At 35.8% G+C, this 16,801-nt stretch overlaps 2 protein-coding genes across 4 annotated transcripts in view; one reads left to right on the top strand and one right to left on the bottom strand.

The window, feature by feature from the left end:
• FLVCR1 (FLVCR choline and heme transporter 1) overlaps positions 1-16,801 on the bottom strand; it is a 38,170-nt gene that overhangs the window by 9,302 nt on the left and 12,067 nt on the right. For 2 of the 3 annotated variants that reach the window (XM_082400056.1, XM_082400058.1), the window contains 4 exons: positions 16,238-16,378; positions 2,696-2,763; positions 1,890-1,993; positions 178-288 (listed from right to left, as the gene is read on the bottom strand). In XM_082400056.1, the coding sequence (XP_082256182.1) occupies positions 178-288; positions 1,890-1,993; positions 2,696-2,763; positions 16,238-16,378 (424 nt within the window). The remainder of the gene's footprint in view (positions 1-177; positions 289-1,889; positions 1,994-2,695; positions 2,764-16,237; positions 16,379-16,801) is intronic. The other variant, XM_082400057.1, reaches the window with a different exon arrangement.
• SPATA45 (spermatogenesis associated 45) overlaps positions 8,698-16,801 on the top strand; it is a 46,407-nt gene continuing 38,303 nt past the window's right edge. Inside the window, exon 1 of the mRNA XM_082400996.1 lies at positions 8,698-9,151. The gene's annotated coding sequence lies outside the window, so the exon portion shown is untranslated. The remainder of the gene's footprint in view (positions 9,152-16,801) is intronic.

The following is a 16,801-nucleotide window of genomic DNA, read 5'->3' as shown; positions in this document are numbered from 1 at the left end:
AAGAACTTTTGAGCAATTATACTGCAATAAAGACGTTAAAAAAATAAAAATAAAAAAATAATAAATAAAATATTAAAGAACTTTTGGATGAACTTAAAAAAATTAAAAACCACAGTAGTAATACTTCAGAATTATAACAGCATGCTATCATTCCTCCTAAACACATGTGATGCTTACCCAAGCAACCCTCCAGTGACAAACACGATGATAATGTGTCCAAGGTTTAGTGTGAAAGTAAATATAACCATTCCAACAAAAGACAATATGTAAACTGTCAAAGTAGTATGTCTAAAACAAAAACAACAAAATTGTTAGTATTTTGTCTGACTTTCTTAGGCACATAAAAATCATGTCTGGCTATGCTCTGTCCATACAGTAATAAATTCTTCAGATTTCAAGATTAACCCCTTCTTATCTATGGAAAATGTTTCCACCAAGGCATGGACTTGAAAGATTAAATTTAAGTTTCAACAGCAACAGACAACAAAACTCACATCATATCCAATGCTCAGACAAGAAGGAAAACTCATAAGGATAAAATCATTTTTGTGCCACCAAATGGGATAGTTCCCTATCCGTATTTCAAGATACAGATCAAATTCCGCCTCTTCCAAAATGCTTTTCCTAACCGCTGCAGCTTACAAGATTCTCCTTTCTTCCAAACTCCCTAATCATTTTCTATCTACATAATTGGCACTTGATATCTATTTTAGTCTGTTATATTATTATTTAACTTTACATATGTGAACACCTTATTTTTCCCAATTAGACTGCAAAGGTCCTAAGGACAGGGATCAAATATTACTTCCCACGATTCCTAGCTAAGAGTGATGCACATAACAGGAACTTGGTGAGTGAATGGCAGTTATCCTGAGAAGAAAGCCAGGGCAACAAAGAACACTTCTATGCCAATCCAGTTTCCTAATTATAAAATGGACCAAAGACTATTAATAAATGTAAATCCTTTACATATGCTCCCTTCATCTACAAATTTAATGGGTTTTACTCTAAGCTACCATTACGTAATAATGAAGCCACAGTAAGTGCTGTCTTAAATTACCCGAGAACTACCTTGGAGAATTTCAAGATCAGCAGTACTTTGAAAGGGTCTAGATAACGGTATCAAATATATCTTAGGCCTTGAAAGGTGCAGAGGACATAGTTCCATACTTCATTCATTCATAGTTCCATTCATTCATTTCTCCCAAACAGATGGGAAGTTTCTGTCTGTTAAGAAATGTAGCTATTCTTCTTCTTCTCTTTTTTTTTTGAAATATAGCTATTCTTTTAAGGCCCAGTGCAAAAGATGCTGCCTCTGAAACCCCTTTCTCAGTCTCCTAGTTGGTACTACTCACTTTTTCTTTTGTATTAGCATTTTTCTGGTTCCATACAGATGTGCAATTAATATAGCATCTTCATATTATGTATTACAGTATTATAGTTAAGTGGAACTACAGTTTGGGGGCATTTTCGCCAAAAACTTTTTACCAAAAAGCCTTTTGATAGGAAAGAACAACTTTTTATTTGTTTGTTTTTAAGTTCATAACATGAGAAAAGGGCAATATAAAGTCTCTGTCAGAAGTCAAATGTTTCTCAGAAAGGGCCCCTTTTAGAATAGAAATGATCCGTTCTGAAGAGGTATATATGAGTATTATTACAGGGGAGGAGAGTTCATAAGGTATCCAAGTCCTCAAAGTTGAAATAAACATGACAGATAAGATAATACAGAGACTACTGTATTCAGAAGTTAAGGGAACCTAAGAGTGTCTAGAATCCAAGTCTTTTAGTAATAATAACACTTTGTAAATTTCTTAAAATAAAAAGTAAAGGTTCCTTTAAAACCAAAATACCTTAGGTTGTACACCATACATTTGCCTACTTTCACTTACTTGTATGTTTTGGTATAATCCAGCCATAAACCACAAAGAATAGAGCCCACCATTCCAGCTAATACTAGTGTTAGTCCAATCCTTCCAGCATTCACTTCTTCTCCCTTAAAATTTTTTTCAAAAGAAGTTGATCAGATACTTCTAATTCAAACAGATCCTTCACATTCCAATACCTTCTCAAAGTCAATGGAAATAGCAGATAAAATTAAGCATACAATATAACATGAAGAATTCAGTACATGTGTTAAGGTGAATGCGGTAGAGGCAGGTAAAGCACATATTAAAGGACATTCTACGTTAAAACAGAAAAAAAAAACCCTGATATATGGGAGAAATCAAAAAGGGAATTTTTCTTGATCCTCCATGGTTAGAAGTACAGTAATTTTTGTTAGAATTCTTAACTAATTCACAGATGTCTGAAAAGGAAGTTAAGCTGATAGCTTTTACATACTACAACTGCGTTCTCCTTTCAAAAGCAAAGAGAGATCAGAGCTTGATATTTACGTCTTTATATTTGTGTTGGTTTTCTTTTAAAGTTTGTTCTTTGTCTTTTTTCATATAACCAGTCACACTATCTCTTTTAAAAAAAATTTTAAAAAGACTGAGGTACTGTCAAAGCAATAATGACTTCTGCTTTCCATGTTGTTTTATAAACTGGATTAAATGTATTCTCAGTGAAAACAAATATAAATCTTTTACAGCAACAAGGTCATAAATCTTTAGCCTTATGATCATGCTAACAGGAATTATATTTCTAAAGAAAAATTCTTGGCCAGGCATGCAACACAATATAGGCAGAAGCTTACCTCATAGTATGTCAGTATAATTTGATTTAATAATGTTGAGACAGAGTAAAATGCTCCAGTCATGATACCTACAATAAATAAAGAGAAAACTATCAATGTACCATGTACTAGTTCATAAAGTAATATGTAACACTCTGTGACAGTTGTGAAAATATAATGTCTTCTTAGACAGTTGAAAGAAAAAATTAAGACCTCTTGCTATTCCCTTTCAGGATGTGGACTGATCAACGTAACACCTAAACTTACTAGAGATTGTGATTGTAAAATTCTGGCATTACATCATTTACTATTATTTAGATTCAGATATATGGACCAGAAATCACAGTCCCATGCATAACACTGTATACAGCAATCTAGCAACGGATTGCTTCCTGAGCGCCTACACGAGCTGATGAATGTTAAAGCATTAAGACAGAATCCCTCTTTCAGAGATCTCACCCCTGCATCAAAGACTTATAAGGCAATTAGTAAGACAATGTTAACTGAAAAATACTTAAAAAGGAAAAATAAAAACAGCTGGTTATCAGGAATCATATGATTAGATTTGAATCATGGAGTTTCTTCACATATGTTGTGTAACTTTAGGTCTAAGTCTTTTAACCTAGCTGAAATTTAAGTTTATTGTTTTCCTATTATTAAATATTTCAAGCATACAAAATAGTACAGAGACTAATTTAACAAATACCCTTACTCATCACCCTCTTACTAAACATTAACATTTTGCCATTTTTGCTTTAGATTCATTTTTTTAGACCTTCCTTAATCCTATTCTTCCTCAGAGGTAATCCCCATCCTGATCTTGGTGTTTATTATCGTAGATATTATAACATATGTGTATCAACACACAATAGTTAGAATTATTCTGCATGTATTTGAATTTTATATAAATAATATGATATTAGTATCCATCTGCAATTTGCTCATATCACTCAATATCATGGTTTTGAGATTTAACCATGTTGATACTTTTAGTTCTAGCTCATCGGTTTTCTCTGGTGTATAATAGTACATTGTGTGAATATACTTCCATTTAATTATCTCTTGTCCTAAGTCAATAGACATGTTAAGGCTTTTTCCAGTTTTTTGCTATTTAAAACAATGTTGCAATAAATACTATGTTTTTGTTCTTATGTATAAGGGTTTCTCTAAGTATGTACCTAGGAGTAAAACTTCTACTTTCTAGATATAGCCAAACTACTCTTCAAAATGGGTGTGCCAGTTTATATAGTAAGTCCCCTACATATGAACGAGTTCCGTTCCGAGAGCGGGTTTGTAAGTCCAATTTGTTCGTAAGTCCAACAAAGTTAGCCTAGGTACCCAACGGACACAATCAGCTACATAGTACTGTACTGTAATGGGTTTATAATACTTTTCACACAAATAATACATAAAAAACAAACTAAAAATAAAGAAAACATTTTTAATCTTACAATACAGTACCTTGTACAGTAGTACAGTACAACAGCTGACATTCAGGGGCTGGCATCAAGTGAACAGGCAAGGAGAGTTACTGACTGGAGGAGGGAGAGGAGGTGGGAGATGGTAGAGCTGAAGGATCATCAGCAATAGGAGACGGGGGGCAAGCTGCAACTTCACTCACGCCTGACGTTGATGGAACGCACGTTTGCATCTTTGAAAGTTCACAACTTGAAGGTTCATATGTAGGGGACTTGCTGTACTACCAACAGAGTTCCTTTACTCAACATCCTTGCCAAATTTGTTTGCATCAGATTAAAAAATTTTTTTCTTTTTTTTGCCAATTTGAATGTGTGGGATATTGTATCTTACTTTGGTTTTGATTTGCATTTCCTCAATTACTAGTAAGGTTGAGCATCATACATGAGCAATATACACACACACAAACATATAAATGCCTTCTGATGTCCCCGGACTGTTTGCTCTTTTCTTAGTGATTAGTAGGGGTCACTTTTATATTGTGGGTACGAAGCCTTTGTTGGTTATATGCATTGCAGACATTTTCTCATAGCCTATGTCATGTCTTTTTAGAACATATCATTATTTTAATGTATATATTTATCAATCTTTTTATTTAGGGTTTATGTTTTTTGCATTAGGAAATTCTTTTAAGAATACTAAAGATGGTTCCCTTCCCTTCCCTTTATTGCTTCTAAAACATTAAAGCTCTGGGGACTTCCCTGGTGGTCCAGTGGTTAAGACTCCATGCTTCCACTGCAGGAGGCACGGGTTCAATCCCTGCCCTGGTCAGGGAGCTAAGATCCTGCATGCCGTGCCGCGTGGCCAAAAAAAAAAAAAAAATTAAAGTTCTGATTTTTACCCTTTGATCTTTAATCCACAATTCATTTCCTAATTTCACCTTATTTTTCCTCTATGGCTAATTGATTGTCCCAGGACAATTTACTATGTACATTCTCTTCTACAAATATCAAGTTTTCATATATGCATAATGTTCTAGTCATCATAGCTGTTTGCAAATATTCTAGTTTTTCTCTATCCAGGCACTTAGTGGCATGGCCATATGACTTTAAAGGTGAGTAAAAGTGATACTTCTCATTTCCTACCTGAGTAATCATGGAGACATGTGCCTGGATCCCTGAGTAATTTGCTGCCTACTCACAGTGAACAGGTAGCATTGGCAAGAAATAAACTTTTGATGTGTTTGGCCACTAAGATTTTTTTTGGTAAGGTTTCATTGCTATAATACAACCTAGCCTATGCCAACTGATACACAGGGCTAGGTCCCTGGGCTCTCTATTCTGTTCCAGTGATCTAATTGTCTATCCCTTACTAATACATGACATCTTGATTACCACTGCTCTATAAATCTTGATATCTGAGAATTAGTTCCTTACCTTGTTCTTTATCAAAATTACCATTGTTGTTCTTGGCCCTTACTTATCTCACAGTAATTTCAGAATTAGCCAAGTTTTATTACAAACCCTGTTTAAGTTGGAGATTGCAAGATGAGGCCTAGGTCTAAAGATCTTATCAAAAACCCCTGGCTAACTAGCCTTTGTTACTCACTTCCCACTGAGTTCAGGAATGCATAGGGACCCAGCTAGGTTAGCCTGAGGAGGCCAAGGAAAATAAAGGAGGCCTGTGCTGAGGCTTCAGTGTACTCTACTGCACTGTACCCTCCGGTGATCTCAAATCTATTCCAGACCTCAGTGAGGATAGCCAGAATCTGAAGAAAGAATTATAATAGCAAAGAATACTGTTAGCTGAATCTAGAGTATGGTACTTGTCTGAGTTTCAGATAGCAAGTAGCTACAGATGGGGACAGTGAGGGATCATGCTTTCTCCAAATAGCCCTAACTCAAAAAAAAGTTTAGGGCTGCTCTGTTTAAAAGAACCTCGACTCGGGTACACCTTAAATATCCCAGGAAACAGAAAAATGGATAAAGAAGTTGTGGTACTTATGTACAATGGAATATCCCTCAGCCATGAAATCAATGTTATAAGGTTAGTAGCAGCATAATGAGTGGATTTAGGCACGATGATTCTAAGTGAAATATGTCACACAGAAAAAGAAACTTATCATAACATCACTTATAGAGGGAATGTAAAAATCGCTACACATGAACTGAATTATAAAACAGAACGGAGTCACACATTTAGAAAACACACTTATGGCTGCTTAAGGGGAAAGGTGAGGTGGGGTGAGGCATAAACCAAGAGTTTGAAATTAGCACAGATACTGTTCCATAAACCAAATATGTAATAGACAAGACCTACTCATTGCTCAGTGAACTGGACTCAACAAGCCTATTCACCGCAGAACAATATATCTGACTAGTAAGAATCTTAAAAAAGTATTTATTGATATCTCTCTGTAAGTGAATCAAGTGGGTGTAAAGTGGCATAAACACAGCAGTGAAAATCAGCTAAACCCCAATATAAAAATAAATTACAAAAAACCCCCCCAAAAACAAAGACAGTGAAAGAGAGAGAAATTCTTACAAAATTCGTTCAGGGGCTGTGATGCAACCTGGATTGACCACATCTAGACCCACAGCTGGATGAGACATAAGGCTGGACACTCTTGGGGCTGAGAGGATTGGTGAGGTTGGGTGAGCAAATGCAGACCCTTTAAAGTAATACTGCGTGGTACCCATTCCATGGCTCCCAAATCTCCAGGTTCAAGGAAATCTTCCTACAGCTAAAACATGTATGGGAAACCCAGACGATGGTACAAAAGTTTCTTGGTTTATTTGGTTCCTGAGTTTTGGACACTAAAAAATCCTGAAAACCTGTCCTAGGAGTGTAGTGCCTATCCAGACTATCCCATGTACAAGTCTGCTCCTATCTTTTGTATATAATACTAGGCATGGAGGGGGACAGGTACAATTCCAAAAGGTGTGATATGACTCTCACTCATTCAGACACTATGATCCCTAACTATGCACCCCTTCGGTGACGAATATCAAGTCAAGAAACTTCTCCAACTGTCCTGGGGAATATTATTGAACTCTCCACAGGGTTTCCCAACTCCCTCTTTCTAATTCCTTCAACAAGTAAACTCTGTTCAGTTTCTGAAGCCTGTGTCTGTGTCTGGCCTTTCCATCAGTCCAAATCCATAATTGGCATTTGTTAATATAGTGGTCCTGTAAGGTTAACTGGCATTATTACAATCTTGAGTCTTCCAAAAACATGGTATATCCCTCCACTTAACTGAGATCTTCTCTTATGTCTTTCAATGTTTTATAATTTTATAATTTATAAAGTTATTTTTTAACATTTAAGTATAGCTGATTTACATTAAGTTCTTTTTGGTAGATTTATTCCTACACATCTTATACTTCTGGTTGCTATTATAAAAGGTATCTTTTTATAAGAATGCAATTGATATTTTCACATTGTTAGGTATCTCATAATCTTTCTGAACCCATCCTTATTAGTTCTAATAGAGTCTGTAGGTTCTCTTGAATTATTTTGTAGACCATGGGGTCAGCAAAAACATTATCTGTAAAAGACCAGACAGTAAATATTTTAGCTTTGCAGGCTATATGGTCTCTGATGTGGCTACTCTGCTGCTCTTGTAGTTCAAAAGCAGCCATAGACAATATGTAAGTGAACAAAACTTTATAAAAACCGGCAATGGCCGGATTTGGCTCCTAAGACAGTTTGCTGACCTCTGGTATACATAATCATATTATCTGTGAATAATAGCATCTTTTTTCTTTCCAATTCATATACTTTTAATTTTTCCTGTATTAGTGGGCCAGCCAGGACTTTCAGTTGGATGTTGAATAGAAGTGGTGACAATAGGCATCCTTGTTTTAAGGGATACTTCTTATTGATTTTTAAGGGTAATGTTCCTAAGGTTCTGCCTTTGGAATGATGTTTGCTATAGGGTTTTTGTAGATAAACTTTATCAGGTTCAGAAAGTTCATTTTTCTCACAATTGGCTAAGAGTCTTTAACCAATGGGTATTGTATTCTATCAAATGCCTTTTCCTCAGCCATTGGGTAAATTTTCCTCTTTGATCTCTTATTGTGGTCAATTATATGCATACATTTCTAGTACTAAATCATTTCTCACTCCTGAGATAAACCAAACTTCGTCAGGATGCACTATCATTTTTATAAATAGCTGGATTAGGTTTTCTAATATTTTATTTTGGATTTTTACATCTAGGTTCATAGGTAAAACTGGCCTATAATTTTTCTCTTACACTGTCCTGTCTGATTTTGATATCAAGGTTATACTAGCCTCACAAATAAATTGCAGATGATACCAAATAAGTTGCAGGTGGTAACAGTGATTCCTTCCAGGGAGTGGATGACCTGGGGATAGAGATGGGAGAAGACTGACTTTTCATAGTATGTCCTTTGTACCTTTTAAATTCTATACAAATAAAATTTAGAATTAAGAAATGAGAACTCAGGGGACTTCCCTGGTGGTCCAGTGGTTAAGACTCCGTGCTCCCAATGCAGGGGGCCCTGGTTCGATCCTTGGTCAGGGAACCAGATCCCACATGCCACAACTAAGAGCCCGCATGCAGCAACTAAAAGATTCCCGCATGCCGCAACTAAAGATCCCTCATGCCGCAATGAAAATCCCGCACGCGGCAACAAAGATCCCACGTGCCACAACTAAGACCTGGCGCAGGGACTTCCTTGGCGTCACAGTGGTTAAGAATCCGCCTGCCAATGCAGGGGACATGGGTTCAATCCCTGGTCCGGGAAGATCCCACATGCCACGGAACAACTAAGCTTGTGCGCCACAACAACTGAGTCTGCATGCTGCAACTACTGAAGCCTGCGCGCCTAGAGCCCATGCTCCGCAACAAGAGAAGCCACCGCAATGAGAAGCCTGCACAGAGCAATGAAGACCCAATGCAGCCAAAAAAAAAAAAAAGACCTGGCACAGCCAAATAAATAAATATTTAAATATTTTTTTAAAAAAAGAAAAAGAAATGAGAACTCGGGAGTCTTTATTTTTAAAATAGGTATAATAATCTTTCTATCTCAAAAAGTTAGCTGAAATAATATATATGGAAGTCCTTTACAAATTTCAAACAACTAAACAAATTTTTACCTAATTATTTATGCATAATCAGGTGCTAAATAATGTGCTATAAAATACATAAAAGCTCCACAGAAATGAGAATATTCAGAGACGGTGCCATCTAAGGCCCTTGCTCATGCCATTACCCTCTTCCCCCTTGTCTATCCAAATCTAACCTGTCCTTCAAGGCCAGCCTCAACCACCATCTTTGCTGTGATGCCCTCCCTGCCATCCACACCCCTTCCTTTCTTGTATCTTGTCCCAATTATGTATTCTGAAGGCCTTTAGCATGCACTTGCCATACAACTTCTCTTATGTTGTTATCTTTCTGATAAATAACTTTTACACTACTGTTTACTTTTCAGAGGTTTACATTATCTCCTCAATTGAATTATAATTATTTCAGGGTGGAAATCATGTATCATGCTTCTTTCTAATCCACACAGCATCTAGGGCACTATTATACATTTAGTAGATACTTGACAATTATTGGTAGGATAAATGAATAAATGAATGAATAATACAATGAACAATAAGTGAGGTAAACGTTAAGCTAGCTCTTATAGGACTGCTTAAGGAAAAAAAGGACACATTTCAGGTAAAAGAAATAATGGCACAAAATGTATTACATAGATGAGAATTAACAGTGTATATGCATGTGAAGGCATGTTTGTGTTTCTGTGTATGTGGCACAAGGTTGTTTATAAATTTGGCTAAAAGAGAATTTTGTATTGGGAAACAGTGAGGTATAAAAGAAGGAAAGAAGCCACCTTAAATGATAGGCTAAAGAAATGAATTTGCTCTACTAGGTAACAGTGAGCCACTATATTTTCTCTACTTTCTAGTTATGAATTTTAGGTTTAAGCTAAGCAGTGGAGGTAACCAAAATTAAGAAAAGGAACTGAAGTATTTAATTATGAGATGATATAACATCTGGTATTTGCTTTAAAATATTCCAGGGAATTCCCTGCCTGTCCAGTGGTTAGGACTCTGCGCTTTCACTGCCAAGGGCCCGGGTTTGATCCCTGGTTGGGGAACTAAGATCCCACAAGCTGCAGCGTGGCCAAAGCCAAAAAAATAAAAAAATAAAAAGGTAAAATATTCCAGGAAAAAAGCAGAGGAAATAAAAGCAAGATTGGTGAACTGTTGGTAATTGTTGAAGCTGGGTGATAATGGGTACTTAGGAATTCATTAAATTAAATGTTCTACTTTTGTGTTTAATAATTTCCACTAAGAAAAGGGGTGGGGGGAAGTAATCCCAGTAAAACGGTAAGAGTTTAGGTCACAGCATAATTTGTTACAACTTATAAAACAATTATGTACTCCTGTGTGCACTGCCCCCAAAAAATATAAAGAAAAGAATAGCAGTGAGTGACTTCTGAAGGCAAGTAAGACAGAAATAGGGGGTATTGGTTAATAAACAGTGTTAATACAAGGACGAAAGAATACTCTGCCAGAAAACTCTGAAGGGAACACATTGTGTTGGTGCCTGCAGTCAAAGCTACAGTGTTAGGAGGAATATCTGTCTGTATGCTGAAAGACCTAGAAGGATGAGACTTTGATAGAGTAGTCAAAATAGATGACAGTTTGCACAGGGTCAAAGAAAGGAATTATTGATGACATTTTCCATATGCTTACAGTGGTCAGAACTATAATTTATAAAGGACCTAAAACACCCTGGGAGAACTCACAAAAGAAGACAGTGCTGGCAGACAGCAGAAACAAGAACTACAATCCTGCAGCCTGTGGAACGAAAACCACATTCACAGAAAGATAGACAAAATGAAAAGGCAGAGTACTTTGTACCAGATGAAGGAACAAGATAAAACCCCAGAAAAACAATTAAATGAAGTGAAGGTAGGCAACCTTCCAGAAAAAGAATTCAGAATAATGATAGTGAAGATGATCCAGGACCTCGGAAAAAGAATGGAGACCAAGAAGATGCAAGAAATGTTTAACAAGGACCTAGAAGAGTTAAAGAACAAACACCTAGAAGAATTAAAGAACAAACAAACAGAGATGACAATACAATAATTGAAATGAAAAATACACTAGAAGGAATCAATAGCAGAATATTTGAGGCAGAAGAACAGATAAGTGACCTGGAAGACAGAATGGTGGAATTCACTGCCATGGAACAGAATAAAGAAAAAAGAATGAAAACAAATGAAGACAGCCTAAGAGACCTCTGGGACAACATTAAACGCAACAACATTCGCATTATAGGGGTCCCAGAAGGAGAAGAGAGAGAGAAAGGACCTGAGAAAATATTTGAAGAGATTATAGTTGAAAACTTCCCTAACATGGGAAAGGAAATAGCCACCCAAGTCCAGGAAGAGCAGAGAGTCCCAGGCAGGATAAACCCAAAGAGAAACACGCCGAGACACATAGTAATCAAACTGACAAAAATTAAAGACAAAGAAAAATTATTAAAAGCAACAAGGGAAAAATAACATACAAGGGAACTCCCATAAGGTTAACAATTGATTTTTCAGCAGAAACTCTACAAGCCAGAAGGGAGTGGCACGATATATTTAAAGTGATGAAAGGGAAGAACCTACAACCAAGATTACTCTACCTGGCAAGGATCTCATTCAGATTCGATGGAGAAATCAAAAGCTTTACAGACAAGCAAAAGCTCAGAGAATTCAGCACCACCAAACCAGCTCTACAAAAATGCTAAAGGATCTTCTCTAAGTGGGAAACACAAAAGACAGAAAGGACCTACAAAAACAAACCCAAAACAATTAAGAAAATGGTCATAGGAACATACATATTGATAATTACCTTAAACGTGAATGGATTAAATGCTCCAACCAAAAGGCGCAGGCTCACTGAATGGATACAAAAACAAGACCCATATATATGCTATCTACAAGAGACCCACTTCAGACCTAGGGACACATACAGACTGAAAGTGAGGAATGGAAAAAGATATTCCATGCACATGGAAATCGAAAGAAAGCTGGAGTAGCAATACTCATATGAGATAAAATAGACTTTAAAATAAAGAATGTTACAAGAGACAAGGAAGGACAGTATATGATGATCAAGGGATCAATCCAAGAAGAAGACATAACAATTATAAATATATATGCACCCAAAGAGGAGCACCTCAATACATAAGGCAAATGCTAACAGCTATAAAAGAGGAAATCGACAGGAACACAGTAAAAGTGCAGGACTTTAACACCTCACTTATACCAATGGACACATCATCCAGACAGAAAATTAATAAGGAAAGACAAGCTTTAAATTACACAATAGACCAGACAGATTTAATTGATATTAATAGGACATTCCATCCAAAAACAGCAGATTACACTTTCTTCTCAAGTGGGCACGGAACATTCTCCAGGATAGATCACATCTTGGGTCACAAATCAAGCCTCAGTAAATTTAAGAAAATTGAAATCATATCAAGCATCTTTTCCAACCACAATGCTATGAGATTAGAAATCAATTACAGGGGAAAAAACATAAAAAAATACAAACACGTGGAGGCTAAACAATACACTACTTAATAACCAAGAGATCACTGAAGAAATCAAAGAGGAAATCAAAAAATACCTAGAAACAAATGACAATGAAAACACAATGACCCAAAACCTATGGGATGCAGCAAAAGCAGTTCTAAAAGGGAAGTTTATAGCAATACAAGTCTACCTCAAGAAGCAAGAAAAATCTCAAATAAACAATTTAACCTTACACCTAAAGAAACTAGAGAAAGAAGAACAAACAAAACCCAAAGTTAGCAGGAGGAAAGAAATCATAAAGATCAGAGCAGAAATAAATGAAATAAAAACAAAGAAAACAATAGCAAGGATCAATAAAACTAAAAGCTGGTTCTTTGAGAAGATAAACAAAATTGATAAACCTTTAGCCAGACTCATCAAGAAAAAGAGAGAGAGGACTCAATCAATAAAATTAGACATGAAAAAGGAGAAGGTACAACAGACACTGCAGAAATACAAAGCATCATAAGAGACTACTACAAGCAACTCTATGCCAATAAAATGGACAACCTGGAAGAAATGGACAAATTCTTAGAAAGGTATAACCTTCCAAGACTGAACCAGGAAGAAATACAAAATATGAACAGACAAATCACAAGTAATAAAATTGAAACTGTGATTAAAAATCTTCCAACAAACAAAAGCCCAGGACCAGATGGCTTCACAGGTGAATTCTATCAAACATTTAGAGAAGAGCTAACACTTATCCTTCTCAAACTCTTCCAAAAAATTGCAGAGGAAGGAACACTCCCAAACTCATTCTATGAGGCCACCATCACCCTGATACCAAAACCAGACAATGACACTACAAAAAAAGAAAATTACAGACCAATATCACTCATGAATATAGATGCAAAAATCCTCAACAAAATACTAGCAAACAGAATCCAACAACACATTAAAAGACTCATACACCATGATCAAGTGGGATTTATCCCAGGGATGCAAGGATTCTTCAGTATACGCGAATCAATCAATGTGATACACCATGTTAACAAACTGAAGAATAAAAACCATATGATCATCTCAATAGATGCAGAAAAAGTTTTTGACAAAATTAATACCCATTTATGATAAAAACTCTTCAGAAAGTGGGCATAGAGGGAACCTACCTCAACATAATAAAGGCCATATATGACAAACCCACAGCAAACATCATTTTCAATGGTGTAAAACATTTTTCTTAGAGGAAAGCATTTCCTCTAAGATCAGGAACAAGACAAGGATGTCCACTCTCGCAACTGTTATTCAACATAGTTTTGGAAGTCCTAGCCATGGTAATCAGAGAAGAAAAAGAAATAAAAGGAATACAAATTGGAAAAGAAGAAGGAAAACTGTCACTGTTTGCAGATGACATGATACGATACATAGAGAATCCTAAAGAATCCTAAAGACGCCACCAGAAAACTACTAGAGCTAATCAATGAATTTGGTAAAGTTGCAGAATACAAAATTAATGCACAGAAATCTCTTGCATTCCTATACACTAACAACGAAAGATCAGAAAAAGAAATTAAGGAAACAATCCCATTCACCACTGCAACAAAAAGAATAAAATACGTAGGAATAAACCTACCTAAGGAGGTAAAAGACCTGTACTCAGAAAACTATAAGACACTGATGAAAGAAATCAAAGATGACACAAACAGATGGACAGATATACCATGTTCCTGGATTGGAAGAATCAATATTGTGAAAATGACTATACTACCCAAAGCAATCTACAGATTCAATGCAATCCTTATCAAATTACCAGTGAAATTTTTTACAGAACTAGAACAAAAATCTTAAAATGTGTATGGAGACAAAAACGACCCCAAATAGCCAAAGCAGTCTTGAGGGAAAAAAACAGAGCTGGAGGAATCAGACTCCCCAACTTCAGACTATACTACAAAGCTACAGTAATCAAGACAATATGGTACTGGGACAAAAACAGAAATATAGATCAATGGAACAGGATAGAAAGCCCACAGGTAAATCCACGCACCTATGGTCAACTAATCCATGACAAAGGAGGCAAGGATATACAATGGAGAAAAGACAGTCTCTTCAATAAGTGGTGCTGGGAGAAGTGGACAGCTACATGTAAAAGAATGAAATAGAACACTCCCTAACACCATACACAAAAATAAACTCAATATGGATTAGAGACCTAAATGTAAGACTGGACACTATAAAACTCTTAGAGGAAAACATAGGAAGAACACTCTTTGACATAAATCACAGCAAGAGCTTTTTTGATCCACCTCCTAGAGTAATAGAAATAAAAACAAAAATAAACAAATGGGACCTAATGAAACTTAAAAGCTTTTGCACAGCAAAGGAAACTATAAAAAAGACAAAAAAAAAAACTCTCAGAATGGGAGGAAATATTTGCAAACGAATCAATGGACAAAGGATTAATCTCCAAAATATATAAACAGCTCATGCAGCTCAATATTAAAAAAACAAACAACCCAATCAAAAAATGGGCAGAAGACCTAAATAGGCATTTCTCCAAAGAAGACATACAAATGGCCAAAAAAGCACATGAAAAGCTGCTCAACTTCACTAATTATTAGAGAAATGCAAATCAAAACTACAATGAGGTATTACCTCACACTGGTTAGAATGGGCATCATCAGAAAATCTACAAACAACAAATGCTGGAGAGGGTGTGGAGAAAAGGGAACCCTCTTGCATTGCTGGTGGGAATGTAAATTGATACAGCCACTATGGAGAACAGTATGGAGGTTCCTTAAAAAACTAAAAATAGAATTACCATATGATCCAGCAATTCCACTACTGGGCATATACCCAGAGAAAACCATAATTCAAAAAGACACATGCACCCCAATGTTCATTGCAGCACTATTTACAATAGCCAGGTCATGGAAGCAACCTGAATGCCCATCAACAGACGAATGGATAAAGAAGATGTAGTACATATATACAATGGAATATTACTCAGCCATTAAAAGGAATGAAACTGGGTCATTTGTAGAGACGTTGATGGATCTAGAGACTGTCATACAGAGTGAAGTAAGTCAGAAAGAGAAAAACAAATATCATATATTAACACATATATGTGAAACCTAGAAAAATGGTACAGATGAACCGGTTTCAGGGCAGAAATAGAGACACAGATGTAGAGAACAAATGTATGGACACCAAGGGGGGAAAGTGGCGGGGGAGGATGGTGGTGTGATGAATTGAGAGATTGGGATTGACATATATACAGTAATATGTATAAAATGGATGACTAATAAGAACCTGCTGTATAAAAAAATTTTTTTTAATTAAATAAAATTTTTTAAAAAAAGACTGCTTCTCTCTTTAATATCCACAAATTTTTTTTGTTCTAAAAACATGTAAGGAAATCCATTCTGAAGTTTTTGCTTTTGGTTAAAAATTTAAGTTTATGACTATGCTATTATTATAGAGTTAATATACCTATCTCATTATCTCATTAATTAAAGCTCAAACCACTAGATTATAAGAAAATAATCTGTAATGCTCAAAGGTTTACACAGACATCAACGAAAATAAAACCACTTACCATAAGTGATCAATAGAAGGACAAAAGGAATATTTTTAAATAGGTTCCTTATTGATTTCACATAGGAATACTCTCCAGGCGGACTGTCTTGGAGAACTGCTTGAGCCTGGCTTGGTGGATACTGAGGTTTTTCTTTGAATGCTGGAAACATACATGAAAAGATAATTCAATATACGAGTCTTCTTTAGTGAGCAGACTAAATTCAGTTTACGTTTAAATAGGCAGTAAAAGTCTTTTACAGTAAGGCTTTTCATTTTCACTAATTTCTAAGTGAAGTATAGTTTGATATTATCATCTCAACCCTCTGAGACGGACTAAAACTCAGCGAGATTTGGCCAATTCACAGAACTGAACTGTAAAACCATCAATACTATGTCACAACTTTGCCCAGTGATTATTCCATTTTTAGTTAAGCAAGATTAATTTTTATTATATTAAGTATTCAACAATTCTATTTCTAAATTTGGTTCAATCTGTAATTAGAGGTAATATCAGATATGAGCAAGCCAGTATCTTATTGAACTTTTAGAGGATTGTCTTGAGTTAGTACCTATTTTCTTCTGA

This window comes from Balaenoptera borealis (assembly GCF_965194805.1).
Source record: "Balaenoptera borealis genome assembly, chromosome: 1".
Classification (NCBI taxonomy): Eukaryota; Metazoa; Chordata; class Mammalia; order Artiodactyla; family Balaenopteridae; genus Balaenoptera; species Balaenoptera borealis.
This window is presented reverse-complemented; position numbering and strand designations above follow the sequence as displayed.